At 31.9% G+C, this 17,393-nt stretch overlaps 2 protein-coding genes and 1 long non-coding RNA gene across 4 annotated transcripts; 1 reads left to right on the forward strand and 2 right to left on the reverse strand.

Moving 5' to 3' along the window:
* The first annotated feature begins 5,451 nt into the window (after positions 1-5,451).
* LOC107645398 (uncharacterized) lies at positions 5,452-10,143 on the forward strand. Of its 2 annotated transcripts, none has more exons than XR_015885986.1 (3): positions 5,452-6,067; positions 6,263-6,335; positions 9,560-10,143. It is a non-coding gene; the product is annotated as an uncharacterized LOC107645398 (long non-coding RNA). The 2 variants fall into 2 exon arrangements; XR_015885985.1 differs by having other exon boundaries at positions 9,611-10,143.
* On the reverse strand, positions 8,897-11,404 carry LOC107645397 (Protein kinase superfamily protein). Its single transcript, XM_016349408.3, has 8 exons — positions 11,264-11,404; positions 10,968-11,139; positions 10,285-10,538; positions 10,071-10,197; positions 9,641-9,914; positions 9,355-9,487; positions 9,148-9,234; positions 8,897-9,032 (listed from the first exon to the last, which is right to left on the reverse strand). The coding sequence occupies exons 2-8, from the start codon at positions 11,065-11,067 to the stop codon at positions 8,910-8,912; spliced, it is 1,098 nt and encodes a 365-aa protein (XP_016204894.1). The 5' UTR covers positions 11,068-11,139; positions 11,264-11,404; the 3' UTR covers positions 8,897-8,909.
* Positions 11,405-13,037: 1,633 nt separating this feature from the next.
* LOC107645399 (E3 ubiquitin-protein ligase SINAT2) lies at positions 13,038-17,178 on the reverse strand. The gene is made up of 4 exons (XM_016349410.3): positions 16,991-17,178; positions 15,195-15,531; positions 14,248-14,634; positions 13,038-13,502 (listed from the first exon to the last, which is right to left on the reverse strand). The coding sequence occupies exons 2-4, from the start codon at positions 15,414-15,416 to the stop codon at positions 13,182-13,184; spliced, it is 930 nt and encodes a 309-aa protein (XP_016204896.1). The 5' UTR covers positions 15,417-15,531; positions 16,991-17,178; the 3' UTR covers positions 13,038-13,181.
* Positions 17,179-17,393: the final 215 nt, after the last annotated feature.

Here is a 17,393-nt window from a genome sequence, read left to right on the forward strand (position 1 = left end):
AAGGATCAATTTGATTTACGTTTTATCTTTTAAGGACTAATATGACTAAAAAATCATTTAAGAACTAATTTAAAAAATAAATAATCTTTCATAGATAAATTTGACTATTAATCCATGTTATGCATACAAAAATGAAATTTAAGTTCTATACGAAAATCCAATAGTTAAGTTGTTTATGAAACTAATTTAATTTGAATAGTTATGCTTTTTATACCCAGGCCAAACGAGTTCTTCTATAGTGCCTAGAAGATGAAAGTGAGAATATTAAATGTTACAGCTAATTAATTAAGTTCCAAGGTACTTCTGTTTCAATTTGATCTTCTAGTCACTTAATCAGATATCATATTTATACAATTATATTAAATACACGTAAAAAAATTATTAAATTAATTATTTATATAAAATATATATTAAAATATAAAATATATATTAAAAATAAATTAAATAATATATATTTATATATAAATATATAATAATTAATTTAATAATTAAAATTTTTATGTGTATCTAGTATTTTTTATATTTATACTTTTATCAAGATATATTTTTTAATTTCATTATTATTTTATAGCCGATATTTTAGATTTATTCGTTTTGGGTTTATTTCTTTAGAGTGGCATCCGTATAGCATCTCATCAAAAGAAGAAACTAAGATTCAACCACAAAGTCTATTTTCTTAAAAGTAGGAATGGTCCAACAAATTTTTAAAAAATGCAGACTCTAAATTCTAGCTTTTTAATATAAATAAATAAAAAATCACATTTATTCTCTAAATATGTGGGAATTAAAAGTGTTCTAAAAATACGCATGACATTTTCCAACCCTCCGCTGAACACGAATTTGGTCAATGGGACCAAGATATTATGGGTGCCCACTAAATGAGCAATTAAAGGGGGACAAACACGAAATGGGATCCAATTTATGGGTACTAAACACGAAATGAAATAACTAAGGTGTACCGCATGTGAAATGGATTCTGGATTTGTTTCTCTGTGCCACTCACTGCATCATGATGCTGAGCAATTGCTAAAGCTTCTGCTAGCAAATTAGTATTTGGTCTAGATGTGTTCCTCCCTTTGAAAAATTCTAATTGTCTTGCTGTCTAAATGTCAACAAGAAAGTAACAAATGTTCTAAGAAGGAAGTATGAGAGAGCTCACAAAGATGACAACAGACTAACTTACAGGTAAAAAATGAGCATAAGATTTTACCTGATAGTAACCACTCATCACTCTCACATAACCCTTTAAAGCTATCCTACTTGTAAAATAGGCAGTCCAATATGCATTCGATTTATCAGTATATCTGAAATTATGTATCTTGAATTAAAACTGATCTATTTCAATAATGTATAGAAATTTTAGGAGAAAAAGAAATTATGGAAAGTGACAGAATGGTAGTGGTGATGAACTGCCTTCCTCCTGTTTGCAAGTTAAAGTAGAGGAAACGACTGTTTATTACGTTATTTGAATTATAAGGTTATCAGTGTAGATAGATGGTGTTGAATATAATGCATTGACGCGTCCATCCTGAGTGTATGACCCAATTCGTGTGTGCCGCCTCTGTATTGGTCCATTTCGTTGCTGCCGAGCCTGAGCTGCCCCATTTCGCAGGCGCCTGTCATGAGGATGTCCATTTCGCGTCTGCCGTCATTGGGGTGGTTGGTCAACCCATGTCAGCACCATTTCATGGGTGCCATCCTTGAGTTGGAGGCAAAATCTATTTCGCGGGGCGCCTAACTTAAAATGGCCATGCGTATTTTTATAACACTTTTTATCCCTACGTATTTAGGGAATAAATATATTTTCTTTATTTATTTATATAAAAAAGCCATAAATTCTTGTATCTCCATCAATGATGTACAGATACTGATATAAACACAAAATACGGCACGATACAGAATATACAAATTTTAAAATCTTATAAGACACAAGGATACGTCATATATAGAAAGCGTAAAGTATTTTTTAGATAAATTACAATGATATTTTAATATTTTATTAATATTAAAATAAAAAATTATTTTTTAACTATTTTTAATGTTTTTTAATTATATAAAGTATTTAAAATATTTTTTATTTTAATAAATAATAATATATATTATTTTTAAATTTATTTCAAGAATACGTGTTAAGAATAAGACTTGACATGTTGACACGTGATTGTATTTAGATATGTCCAAGCGTGTTCGAAAAAGAATTTTTATTTTTTATCTAGACATTGTTGGATACAGCAGACATGCGTGTCAGACGAATGTCAATGAGTGTCGTATTCAAAATGTATCCGACACGTGGACATGATAACTCAACGAAGTGTCCGTGCTTCATAACTCTCCACAATCCCACTTAAATTTACAAATGTTTTTCATGCAATATTAAAAAAAAAATATTAAAATAAAATAGAATTTAAATGATAAAAAATTAAAATAAAACAAAATGACATGAATTGAAATAAGAAAGTTACATTAAAATTGAAATAGAAAATAAAAGAGATAGATTGACATTGAATATAAAGAAAATTACTATACTTTCTATCAAATTTCTTGATACAACAAGAAAGGGACTTCTCAACCTTCTATCCAACTTTCCGATACAACAAGAGATGAACTCACTCAACCTTACTTGGACACACCATGGCTTCATCATAAAACCAAAAGGGGGGGGAGGGGGTTCACACCTCTAATCATGCGGCTACAATAGTTTATGAGGTATTTATAAGGTCTAATTAGGTTAAAACAAAGAAAATCCTTAACTCACAAGTCACAACATATAAAGTCCAATCTATTAACTAAATAAACAAAATCAAAATACACCAAATTAAATTGAATATTCTAAAAATATAAACTAATAAAATCTTTTAAATACTATTTGAACTCTTTATATCACGAATATTTGAAGCACGTATCATTAAATATTTTTAATTTCTTGATTTTTTTAATCAATAAATTATTTTTTACTTAATTAATATTTAAAAAGAATATTAAATATTAAGAGTATATTGCGTCTATTATATTATTGGTCACTTAAAAATAGTAGTATGAAGATTTTATATTGTAAATTAATTTGAAATACTAACAATATTTTTTTATTTTTTATAGAGACTAATATAAATTAGGATAATTTACAAAACTAAATAATTTAAAATTTAATATTACACAAATACAATAAATAAAAATTAAAAAATAGTTACATTCGAGTCATGTTTTCTAATTTATAAAAGCCGCTACAACTTTTAAAGTTTTAAAGTTTTAAGAAATTATATGTAAACCACAAACTCTAAATTATTTAAGGCCATTTTAATAAAAATACTAAAAATATTTTTTTAAAAAATGTTTATATGATCATATTATTATTGGACGTCTTTATTAAACTGGTTAATAATTTATTTTTTAATAAATCAGAACAAAATTGATTTATTATGGCAACAATAATAAATCCAATTGTCCATATTATACTTAATAGACTCGACTCGATCCGATCGATTTACATAATTTGAACCAAATTATGCTTAAATTTTTGAAAAAAAAAGATAAATATATTCCTAATTTTTTGTTTCGCGGACATTTAAATTCCTAAAATTTTAAAAATACAATTAGGTCATTGGAAAAAAAACACCCTAACCCTAACACTTTGTTTGGATGTTTGATGGAAAATAAGAGGAAAGAAAATGAAAAGAAAGAAAATGAAAGGAAAAATGGATTTCTTTGTATGTTGTTTGGATGTAGAGAAAATGGATAAAAAGAAAATAAGAGAGAAAATTATAATAGAGTAAAATTACTTTATTACCCTTACATATATTATATATAAATTATAATTTATTAATATATTTAAATTATTTTTTCAATAAAAAAATCTTTCAAATTATTTTTCAAAATTTTAAATGTCATAAACAAAAAGTTATATATTTATTTTTCAAACAAATACATATATTAAAACACCAATTAGAAGAAAAAATTAGAGTGAGTTAGGAATTTTATTTTTTGTTATTGAAAGGGTAAATATGAAATTTAACATTGTTTTCCATCCCTTTTCAGTTTTCATCGCAGGAATAAGAAGAAAAAATTTATATGGACCCCACATCTACTTTTTTATTTTCCACCCATTTTCCACTCTAATTCAAACAAAGAAAAATGGACTTTTCTATCCATTTTTCTCCCCTTTCATTTTTCTTCCTTTCAAAATCTGCTGTTCCAAACATAGTGTAAGCACAAGTCCAATCTCTCACTAATCTCCCAATTTGACTCAGAAAAAGAGGAAAAAAAAAAAACTTAGCCCTTAATAGACAAGACAATTTCTCCGTTGGAAACGAATTGGGGAACAAAATCTTCTTGCAGAAGATGAGGACGGAGACCCGAAAAACAAAAAGGACCAAGACGGAAATAGAGGTCCTCACCTCGTAGGAACCCATATAATCTTCGTCATAACAAAGGACCAAAATGTCCTTCATATACATATATTAGTTTCTGTAACCCAGAAATAGAAATAGTAAGAGTACTCGAATTCGCAGATATCACCCCATCCCTTATCCGGTCGGGACGAGTTAAGATCGAGGCGGGGTGTGTTAGCGGGACGGGGCGACCTCGACCCGGTATATATATATATATATATATGAAAATTAATAAATATTAATACTATATAAATAATTTTTTTGAAGTAATTTTAGAGTTTTACCCTAAATCCCTAAGAGCACCTCCAACGGTGAGTCCCTTATTTACTTTTTTCTGACACACAGGGACTGAAATCATTGGAGAGTAAATGAGTCCTTGCACAAGTCTCAAAAAGAAGGAGTTTTTCTTTAGAGAGACTCTATATCACTAATAATAACTTGTCACGTGGCAAGTTATTTTTAAATAATAATTAATTAATTAATTATATTAAATAATTATTAATTAATTAATTATAATTTAATTATTTAATATAATTATTATTTAATTAATAATTTATATTAATAATTTAAATCATAATTAATATAAAAAATTATATTAAATTATAATTAATTAAATTTATTTATATAAAAAATAATTTAATTTTTTACACATTATAAAATAATTTTTAATAAATTATTTATTTTTATTTATAAAATTTAAAATGCTAACTACATTACAAAATTATAGAATTTAACTATGTTTTTTTATATTAAATAATTTTATAAATTAATGTAATCTTATTATATTATATATTATTTTTTATATATAATTTTTTAATATTAATATTTTTAATAATAAATTATTTTTAAATTTATAAATTTAAAAAATATTATTATAAAAAAATAATAATTATATTAATTTTAATTATTTTAATTAATTAATTAAGTGAAACTACAGTAAAAATTAAAATTAATTCTTTCTAATAGAAATGAGAAAAATGTTGAATTTTTATTTTTATTTATAGTTTATGATGTAAAAACTGATTTGGATTTACTTTTTAACCATAAATAAAGATTGAGATGATTTCTCTAAACGGAGATGGTCTAATCTTCCTGAAATGGTGAGAGGCGGAGAGCACAGAGCATTGAGAGCAGAGCTTCTTCTCCAAGACTCCAACGCCGGAATTAACCCGTCAGCTGCCGTCAGAAGAGCTTCTTCTTCTTCACTATGTGAGTGAGTGAGACGGTGAGACCAGATACCAGAGCACCAAAGCTTCTTCTTCTCCAACGCCTGAACTTACCCGTCGTCCTCCCGTCATCGTCGCAGCTTCCATTGACAGCATCGCTGTCTTCCGTTGACCGCTTCATTTCTGGGCCAGAAACCCTTGCCTCCTCTATTATTCGTTCTTTTCTTCAGTCACATGAAAGTGTTGAAACCCTAACCTCTCTACTCTCCAGAAGTCCACCTCTCTTCTTCCAAATCTCACCGCCGGCCGCCGCCTCCCAAAACCCCTTCACCGTCGCACTCTCCCAAAACCCCGTCAACGTTGTCGCTGTCTTCACGCGTCATAGATGTTGTAGCAGGACTGCAGGAGCGTCGCGTCGTCGCCATTCCGTGAGCAGCGCTGTGAGCAGCAAGAGCGTCGCGCTGTCGCCGTTCAGTGAGCGTCACCATTTTCGTCGTTCTGCTTCTTTGTCGTTCAGTGAGCGTTGTTCTTCTTCGTCTCCTATGGTTTCCATTTAACTTAAAAATTTGTTAATTTCTGTGATCTCTGTAAGATCTGTGATTCATGTGATTTTTGCGATTTTCTGTAATTCCTGTGATTTACCTTGAAGCATTTGTTAATTTAATTTCTGTCATATCTATGATTTTTTGCAATTTCTGTGATTTTTTGCAGAAGTAGCCGGTCCCGAGGCTGATTGTTGGAACCAAATAGAGATGGGCATGTCTCCCTTGACAATTTCAAAATGGTTATCTACTACTTTACTATTAACTCTTGCAAGTGTTGTTATGATTGATAATGTGGAGTTATATTTGTGTGTTGTGTGTGATGATCATATCCTTCAGTAATCTTGCTAGCTTCTGCATATTTTTAACCATAGATATCAACATGAACATGTACTTTGAAAGGTCGTGGTCAATTGGTCATGCATTCCTCCCATCATTTCTTTAGGACTTTTTCCGTCGTTGATTAAGTTTAAATTTGAAATTTGTAGGCTCTTGCACCTCATGCCACTGATGCCATGAGGGAGTCAAGGGTTCTCGAAATCATACATGCCGTGAGCTATTCCCATTGCTTTAAGAGGGTGTTAAGGTGTTAACAACTTTGATTGATAAGAGAAAGGAAAGGAATGAAAAAGTTTAACTTTTAAAAGAGATTTATTCGAAGAGTTTTTAATATTCTCATTTCATAATTCCTCCACATCAGTAAGTTGTTTAAATGCCAAAATGCTAATTAATTAATTAGCTAATTATTAACCAGATTTCAAATGATACACCTATATGTTTCACTTAGTTTAAATTGTGATTAGCTTGCTTTAAATTGTAGCCTGGACTAGATAGATTAGAAGCCTAAGCTATGATTGAATTATAGAGCACTAGCCGACACTAAAATTGGAGAGTATTGTTTAAATAAATTGACTAAGTTAAATTTAAAATTCGAAGGTAGCTAAAATTTAAATCACTGCACTTTGATTTTAATTTGTTGAAATTCGTTGCTGAAAATATCACTGAACTAGTTTTTTTGGCTGAAAATAATCATTTACATGAATTTGTTCCCAATTATCACCACTGAACCTTGAATAATTTGTTGAGCTAGTTTCTTTGTTGCTTAAAATCATCACTAAGATGAATTTTTTACTGATTATCACCAGTGAACTTTGAATTTGTTGCTGGCATGCTCAAATAATTACTTAGCTAAATATTGGTCGTTCTTACCAAGTTGACCCTGTTTCTGATGGTGAGGAACCATACAATGAATTGGCAAAAAATAATTTCAAATTAATTCACGAATGGAGTGATTGAAAAATTTCAAACCTACTTAATTAAATAGCAGAAGTGGAATGAAGTCATTGAAAATGTCAAAGTGGGAGTTGGTTTTTAGATTTTTTTTTTATCTATATTACTTTTTTTCAGTCAGATTGCTTATAGTTTGAAGCTAAATTAAATTAATTTTTTGTTATTTGAAACATTGATATCATGTTGATCAGTTGTAAATGCACCTCATTGTGGGAAAATTGTTCGTTTTTTCACATGGTGGTCAACTTAGCGAGAGAGACTATGCTACTGTTGATTGATGCAGAGGAGAATTGGTGTATGGAATATTTTTGAAAGAATGGTTTCCTAAGTCAGATCTTATGAAGGCTGAAGAAACAGTGAAAAAAATTAAGAAGTTGAAAATTCCGGTTTTAATTTCAGTTTTGAATGCATTTGTTTGGATGTACGGAGGCAATATGGAAGTAGAAGGGGTTGTCATTATCAGAATTGACAAACAAGAATCTCAAATTGACTGAAAAATGTAGTCCAAATATTCCGTGAATTAATTTAAGATTTTTTCTTGTCAATTCCGATAACCATAATCCCTTCTACTTCCGTGTTAGCCTCTCGTACATCCAAACAAATGTATTCAAATCCGAAATTAAAATTGGGATTTTTAACTTCTTCATTTTTTTTTTTTCACTATTTCTTCGGCCTTCATAAGGTTTGAATTAGAGAAACATTCTTTCAAGAATGCCCCGTACACTAATTCTCCTTGGTATGATTTCGGGATTCCATCTATATATAGTTCTGCATCAATCTAGCGAAACCTTGGACAATTGTGACATGGTCTTTTTCGCTTGTCAAAAAACAACGAACAATAATATGAATGTTCCAAATGACATGTATAGAAATTAATTTAATTTATTTTTAAACTAGAAGCAGCCTTGACTGAAAAAGGTAATCTAGATGAAAAAGGTCTAAAAACCAACTCTCACTTTGACATTTTCAATGACTATTTCACTTCCGTGATTTGATTGAGTAGGTTTGAAATTCTTCAATTACTCAACTATTCCTTCGTTTCATTGTGTGATTCCTCACCATCAAAAGTGGGAGGATATGTTATGATTCAGTTAAACTTTTGTGAACACTATTTTTTATGTTTGCACTCCTGTTTATGTCATCATACATGTTAAGACTTAAATAGTTACATAAGCAACACCATAAGAAGAAAAAAAATAAATAAATTATAGTTTAATGATGTTGTCATTTGCTAGTATATATTATAACCTCTCATTCAATCAAAGAAACAAATGCAATTTCTACAAAATATATACTTTCACAGTTGATTATTTTAGGCCAAAGGATGATGATGTATTAGATGCGATTACAACACGTATGTTTCGGAATATCTGGATATATGTAGAAGCAGACTAAAAATCATCATTTGCAATTTTTCATAGATTAATACAATCTCTACTAGAACAATGAAAACGAGATTAGAAATAATTTAGAGTCACAAATTGCAAAAAAGAAGAAAAAATGGTCACTCTTGGTAATTGTAATTATCAAGCATTTGCTTCAGGACCAGGTTTTGCATTCAGAAGTGGCTGGAGAGCTTTGACTACAATAGTCATGTTTGGCCTGAAATCTGCTTCATACTGAACACAAAGTGCTGCAACCGCTGCCAACTACATATATCCACATAAATAATCACTTAGTCTCAAATGCAGTTATATGAAATATTTTGGACATTTATGAATCTATATGAACTTAAGTGAAAGACTAAAAACTAAAGGAACTAACCTTAGCAACTGCCTTTGGGGGATAGTCATCGTTTAGCTTAGGATCCACACATTGTTTCACTTTGTCCTCACTCAACCTTGGAGTTGCCTGAATTTTTTTTTTTTAATTTTCCAATTTTTTTAAAGAAAAATCATATTAGTTCAAGAATATACAATATATATGGAACAATAACACAAGATAATTTAATCCTTAAATTTGCATGCATACCCAAGTTACAAGACTTTGTTGCCCTTTGGGCATTGTGTGATCTACTGGCTTTCTTCCTGTTAAGAGCTCTAAAAGCACAACTCCGAAACTGTAAACATCACTCTTCTGTGTTATCTGTCCAGTCATTGCATACCTATCATTAAGAAAAACAAAACCATGAAATTAGTTAACATTTATATTGTTTGCTTTGCATGGGATGATAAAGCTTGGGCTACAAGAAAGCACAAAAGAATGTGAAAAGTTATATATTTTGCAGAGGGATTTAGATTATAATTGAAGGGCATACTCTGGAGCATGATAGCCAAATGTTCCCAACACTCTTGTTGAATGTAGGCGAGCCGCGGTGTCAGAAGACTGGTTTGTCAAGCTGAAATCTGCAATCTTGGCGTCATAGTCATTGAAGAGTAATACATTGCTGGATCTAACATCACGGTGAACTATAGAAGGCTGACACTTTTCATGAAGATACTCAAGTCCTTTTGCCGCACCAAACGCGATTTTCGCTCTCTGATTCCAGCTTAAAACTGGACCTGGTTCAGCCCCTTGTACACCCTTCCTTCCTATAACAACAAAAAGAAATAACAAAAGCATAGCATAAGTTTCTTTTCTTTTCTTTTGAGTTTTGTTCTTGTAACCTCTGCTCCATCCATTTTGAATAAAAGAGGTTCAACAAAATACTATTTCATCAATAGAAAAAGTTATATAATTTGGCTTACCGTGTAATATGTCATGCAAAGAACCAAGACTTGCATATTGATAAATCAAGATTTTGTTATTTGCCTCTAGACAGTATCCAATCATCTCCACAAAATTATCATGCTTCAGTCTTGAAACAACTGATAACTGCATGATCCAATGTGACGTCAGGCATTGTAGAACAACACTATTATAGGAGTCAAAACATTGCATCAATGGACATTACAATCTTACCTGAGCTGTGAAATCAGTGTCAGATTCTGTTGAAGAACTGGTATCCAGCTTCTTGATTGCAGCATCTGTTCCATCATCCAATTTTGCATAGTAAACCCGTCCATAGGAACCTTCTCCAATGAAAGACTTGGAACCAAAGTTTCCTGTTAACCTATTTAACTCATCCAATGGCATAGATGGAATCTCAATTGGCAGCACTTTCTGTGGAGCACCAGTCTTGGCAGCATTGCCCCTTGGCTCTCCTCTGTCATTGCCTGTTTTCGAATAAGATTGTTGCAAATTTGTTATTCCATAACCTTGGAGATCAAACATAATATTGAACCGATTCAAATATTGTATATAGAATATATACAAGCTCTTCTTGATAGTATTTGAGGGATTACATATGCTAACTTTCTCTCTATTTCATAATAGATTGAATTGATACAATTTAGCTTAGATATGTTCCTCATTTTCACAAAAGCAACATTGGAGCATTAGATGCTCTAAGGTCTAAACAAGGGCAGCAATTGCGAATGAATCAATTACATTGTTAATGTAATAGAGGTGAAAAATCGCTCATGTTACATTAGCTACCTGTATAGAATATATGTTGAAATATGTAAAAGAATGCATATATTTATGCACAAATTGTGTTAACGCAACCACAATTTAAAACCATAACATAGTGGAAGAAATGTTACCTCCTCCACCGTATGTGTTTCCCCCTCGAGGCGGTGCAGTGGTGGCTTGGTTGGCAGGCGGGCCACTGCTCTCCTCCTCTGCACCTCCGCAGCACAACATACTTGTTTAAAAGTATTCCAAGCTGCTGCAGGCTTAACAAGCCATTCAGTAAATGATATCCAGTTAAATCACCTGAAAATATAGAATACAATATAATAATGTTCATGTATACATGAATCGAATCTAAAATTTTAAAATTTTGTAGATGAATGAAGCAATTATAAAAAGAAATGAGATGAGGTGATTAGGTTGTAACCTGTGCCTAATGAAAGTGGAGGTGGAGGAGGAGGGGGAGGAGGAGGAAGAAGAGGGAGAGGCAATTATGTTAATAATTATTAGAGAAAATAATAATAAAGAAAAATAATGTGAGGCTGAGGGTGAGGCTGATTGATGATGCATAAGAATGGGTGTTAACTGTTAATTGTTGTTGTGGTTTTGGTAACAAAAGGGATCAGGGAAGGGCGGTTATTGTTTATTGCGGGAAAAACGGTTATGAAGATGCATCATGCATGCCCTTCGCTCCCTTTCTATTTTTATGCTTTGCTATTTCATTTCTTATTTACACCATATACACAACCTAGCATGGTAAGGATTGTTAAATTTTTCACCTTAAAATACTCTAATGTTGTATATTTTGTATATAAAGCTAGCTATACTGAAATAGTAAGTTAAATATAACAAACCTCAAGTTCAATTCATTAATTAAGCAAACTCGTATTTCTTTTTAACTTCGACTCATGGATTTATGAGCTCTATTTATCTATATTTATGAATAATTTGGGCACAAATATTTCTTAAACCAACTTTTTGGTGGATTATCAAACATCGTGTGAGAAAAAATACAAGTGAAGTGTAATACCAAGCAATATGATAGGGCGTATGGTAGTGCTATCTGATGTATAAATTAAAAGTAGAGTCAAATAATATCACACTTTTCTTTTCCTTTTTTTTTTTTTTTTTTTCCCTTTTTGCACTATTGGTATAACTCAGAATTTAATAATGCAGAGGGCTATCTAAGCTTGGCCATTATCATTTTTTCGTGGTGTTCGACTAAGATTACATTTTGTCAAATAGACCCAAATTAAATCAATTTCGGCTTAAGAAATACAAGTTTCCAAAGAAAATGTTAGGCCTAATTTACATGAAGGTGGTGCTTACTTTTGAGTTTTGACACTTTCATTTGTATCTACTTACTGAATATAATTACTAATTCAACCTCTTTGGTTTTATTAAATATCTTTTACCAGCTAAGTATTAATAATATCTTTTTTTTTTTAAAAAAACATCATTTATTTATTAAAAATATTATTTGTACACTAAAATCAACCATCAATGTATTTAACTATTTATGTATAAATTACATCTATTCAATTTATTTTTAATGTATATTTATATTCCAATATATATTTTATACTCGTGACTAATGTTAATATATACCTAATATAGTTATGAAAGAAGGGACAAAAATACACCTATAAGTTCACACGCTGGACACAACTACACTTCAATCATTTAATGAGTCATGCGTGCACAGTATTTATACACTCCGGCAGACACAGTATTTTCGTGTTTATTCTTTTTAGGAAGAAGGGATAAAAATACACTTGAAAGTTCACACGCTGGACACGACTACACTTCAATCATTTAACGACGCCACACGCAGATGGCCGGAAGGGTGAATGTGTCCACCAGAGTGTATACTTACTTTGCACACATGACTTATTAAATGATTGAAGTATAATCGTGTAACTTTTAGGTGTATTTTTATCCCTTCTTTCTATAATTATTTATTTATTATTATTATTATTATTATTATTATTCATGTCCTCGATTAAACTAGTTTCATTTCATTGATTATTTACCTCAACTTTTTGGGTAGATTAATGTATCAAACAAATAAAAATTTGTAGACAGTGTAATTTTCCCTGTGAATTTCAATTCCAACATGAAAAAAAAAATCATAGAAAAAGTAAATTAACCCTCAAGTCCTAGACACGCAGAGTATGGAATCGAAAGAGAATCTATGGAGATACGGTTAAGGACACTAGTAGTAGTTCCTCCTTCATTCTCTGGCAATGAGCAAAAATCATAGAAGAAAAATCGTTACAGGCTCTATACAACAATAATCACTTGTGGCATATCCCTAATAATAGTATATTTACATCTCTCAAATCTCAATCTTCTTTCCATATACGACCAGTGATCCTCAGCTTCAACTCTTTTCCATCCCCACCAGAGAAATAAAGAGCCAAGCTCCTCGGAATTATTAGTCCATCTTGACTATCTCTAACTTTCCTATGACTGTCGCGAATGCTCCTTGGAATTCCTTGCCATATAAGTTTGCGTCCACTCGCGCCGACTTCCAGGCTGTAGCTGAATTTCTTGGCTTCGTTGTCATCACCCATGAACCGAAGAAAGGCCATATATACCGGAGCTGTCCCGAGCTGGAATGCCTCAAAGTGCAAGCAAAAATACCTTCCAAAACTATTGAAAACCTGCCAACAAGAAACTTCATCATGTGACTGGGAGTTTTTCTAGGAGGAATGTTTGTGAAGCCATGTTGGTATAATACTATAGGCATCGTAAATGTATTGAATATTAAGAGGAATGTATTGTAACCCAAAAAATTTACAACTCCTCTTATTCATAATATAACTTCTAAATATTATTATAAATAGAAAGAAGTAATTTTAAAATGTTCTTAGATCACGCATTTAAAGGTAAGCATGCAAATATTATTGTATATTAATGTCGATATAAGTACAAAAGTATGCTTGTATATTAATGATTTTATTGTTTTAATAATATTGGGCGAGTACAGAAGAGCTATATTAGGATGTCATGATAAGATTTATGATGATCAGCAATTTAGACAAAGGTTAAACCTTTATATTAGTTTAGGCCTTAAAGAAATAGTCTAGTGTGCAATCAAATTAACAATACCACATGCCTACGTTAACGTGTTAATCATGTGACCCATGATGCAATACTATGCGGGCTACTTCTAATAAAAAAAGGACTAAAAAAATTCCCAACATCACTTGCAGAGAAATAAACTTAGTGCACAAGCATATTTCTTGTTTCAAACAGAAACAACCATGGCCATGTGCACACATAATCAACGCTGCATAATTGAAGATGTGATTTGAGAAGCTACCAATTAAATAATAAAAAATAGTTACATGCAATAAATCAAACCATCAAGCAAAGGCATATATTTTTGTTTATTAAGTGACTTACAGTTAGCATCCATGTGGCATTTTCAACTTCATGTGGATTTGCTTTGACATATCGATGATTGAAGGTGCATCCATTGTGCATGTCTACCTTGTGATCATCCTTGAGATGGGAAACTAGACTTGGGATGTCACCCATCACAGAGCACTCGGCTCCAGCATAGGGACAACTGAATGGACGGAGTCTGCAATTTTGCTCGTGTTTGAGCTTTGTGTAGTATGGGAATATATCATGACAACCTAGACTCTGATATCTGCAAGGAAGCTCCAACGATTCTGCAACTTTCTCCAGTGCCAAACACCTTATGTTCTTGAGATCATGGTGACAGGTTGGGCAAAGATTATGGACTTCAATCTTACAATTGGAACATAATGTATGGCCATTTGGACACTGAAACACACAATGCAGCCATAAACGAGATATTATAATTTTAAGTGTGGATAATTTACCATAAAGATATGATGTGAACATTACGATTAAAGAGTTTCCACAATAGGTTCTATTGATCATCTATGATAATCTAATTGTTAACTGTATTCTCAAAATAGAGTCTGCAGCCCAATGAAACATGGTCAGGAAAACAGCCTCTTTTGGGAGATCCAACAAGGAAAACTAAACTAGCAACACATGTAGTTGATTTTATCTTTTTGTTGTTGCCTAGAACTCGCAGATGGAACAAGAAATTGTGGAGCAAGTTCTATGAAAAATGAATAGATACTATGATGAACTGAAGCAATCCCAAGGATTCCAGCTATTGAATTTGTTAATCCTGCTACATCTCTCTCATTCAAGACCAAGCATGGTGCATCATATATTTGATATGGAGATAAAGGATTACAATGGCACTATCAAGATGAGATTGTTTCATTAATGCATCGTGCGTTATAAGAAAAGGGTTTTACTTACTAAAAGGAAGGGAAGAAAAAGGTAAAAGTTTGCAGGAACTGCACCTGGTGAATTGGAGGGTACATCAGATTCTTGCAAACAGGGCACTCAAGTAAGTCATACACGCCATTCTTTGAACTAAGTCCATTCTTTCCATTCAACCCAACACAAGATTTCATAACTGTACTACTAGTCTTCGACTCATATTTAGCTTTGCCTGTTTCATAATCTGAAGACATCAGGTGAGATTCAAGAACTTCTTTGAAAATACTGCCTCCAGGAGCCATTGCAGGCTCAGATCTACAGTATTTAGTTCTAAATGACTAGGAGCTAGAACTCCAAGATACTCCAATATCTTCTGTTTCGTTTTTTCTTCCTTTCGCTCTTTATTGCGTGCTATATCTGTTAAACAATAAAATTGTCAACGAATAAATACATAGATATTAAATGCTTTTACATTCAAATTTTAATATTCTTTAGTTCAAAATGTAGGTGAAACCTACAATGTGTATTTTCTAAAAAAAGAATCAGAAACACCAAACACCGATGGCGTTCTAGAGATTTTGTACTGCTCTAATGCAACAGTAACTAGAGTAACTTCAAACTTGATTAAACAAGTTGCAACACCACTCTTATCATGTAAATATTAAGTCTTTATCAGTAGACTACAAGAATGATGGAGTTATGGAAAGAAAATATGACTGAAACTGAGATCATTCAACATGGTTACTCCAAACTATAATATTCAGACTGAAGCTCACAGTATCGAAGCATGCACAAAATACTAAGCAGGTAGAAAACTTCGCATCCTAAAAAATTTAAATGAAGTCCATATTAATATTCATTAAAGCATAGCAAAAAATCAAAATCTTTGTTTGCATAATTATCAAGCAGATGATATCCTCATATACCATTCCATATGCGAACTTCACTTGTTGCTACACCCTTCTCAAGGGACAAGTAGAACATAAATTTGTTAACAAATAACGATGTTCCGATTCCTAAACTAGGACGACATTGTTAAATTGCTATTCAAAATTTTCAAACTGTTTCAGCACAAGGTAAGAGAACAGAACAAGAAGTAACACAGCCAGAGCAAGAGCTTCATTGCATCCTAGAAGGGACTCATTTTACAGCAGATCTGAGAAAATCCAAAAGTGGATCAATATCAAGACACGAATTTCCCAACATAACATCTCTCAATATTCACTATGATTGACTCTCATTCCGGTGCTTCAGTTTCTAACACATTAACATAGGAGCAAAGAAATCCTACTTTAGTACTTCATTAAGCCTTTAATTTCATACAAAACTGAGTTATGCACTTATGCAAGAGATCAACAATGACCAAGTCTGAATTCTTCCTCCACTTGAGTTATCCATCAAACATATCAGAGAAAACTATAGAAAAGAAAAGAAAAGTAAGAAATTGAAGCAAGCAGATAAGGCTATACCGGAACACTACCTTTTCCTACTGAATCCAAATTGAAAGCACACAAACAAGGACAAAGAGTTCAAATTTAACCTCTCAAACAAGAACTAGCATCTAAAACATCATCACATGCAATTTACAATGCAAGCATACAAAACCTCATATCCAAAACCAACCAATGCCCCGATATATAGAAACAAAGCGCAGTAATAATAAAAAATAAAGAAGGCAGAAGAGAGACAAAGAAGTAAAAGACGAAATGTAGCATTGAAAATCAAAGGCATGAAATGAAGCATGAGAGGAGAAGAGAACAAAGCGAAAAACAGAAAATTTGATTTTGAAAAATAAAATAAAGGGAGAAAGAAGACAGAAAGCGAGAATTGAATAATAGATGGAGATGAAAGTAGAGACGAAGAAAGAGTATCGTACCGCGAGCTCCGGAAGTTGCGGAGATGGGTGGTGTTGGTGTCCATGGAGATTGAAGAAGAAAAAAAAGGGTTCCGTTGTTGGTATCGGTTGCTACTTACTACTACTTACTACGATTTCTCCTTGTATTCTGCTCTCCGTGTTTTCTTTTAATTATTTAATAAAAAAAGAATTGATATTTAGATGTGCGTGATGTCTTCTCGTCCCCGAGCGATACGGTATACTGAGTTACTGACAATGGACAACCACGGTGGGGCCGCTGCCCCTTCCCGCACGCGACGTTTAAAAACCCATCACGTTGCCCTTTTGTTTAGGCCAATATCATGAAAAGTGAAAAAATAGGGTACTTTACTTTACATGAACAAGTAATTTGTGGTTAAAAATTACATAAATGTCTTAAATTAAT

This window comes from Arachis ipaensis, chromosome B6 (genome assembly GCF_059453495.1).
Source record: "Arachis ipaensis isolate K30076 ecotype BB chromosome B6, ASM5945349v1, whole genome shotgun sequence".
Taxonomy (NCBI): domain Eukaryota; kingdom Viridiplantae; phylum Streptophyta; class Magnoliopsida; order Fabales; family Fabaceae; genus Arachis; species Arachis ipaensis.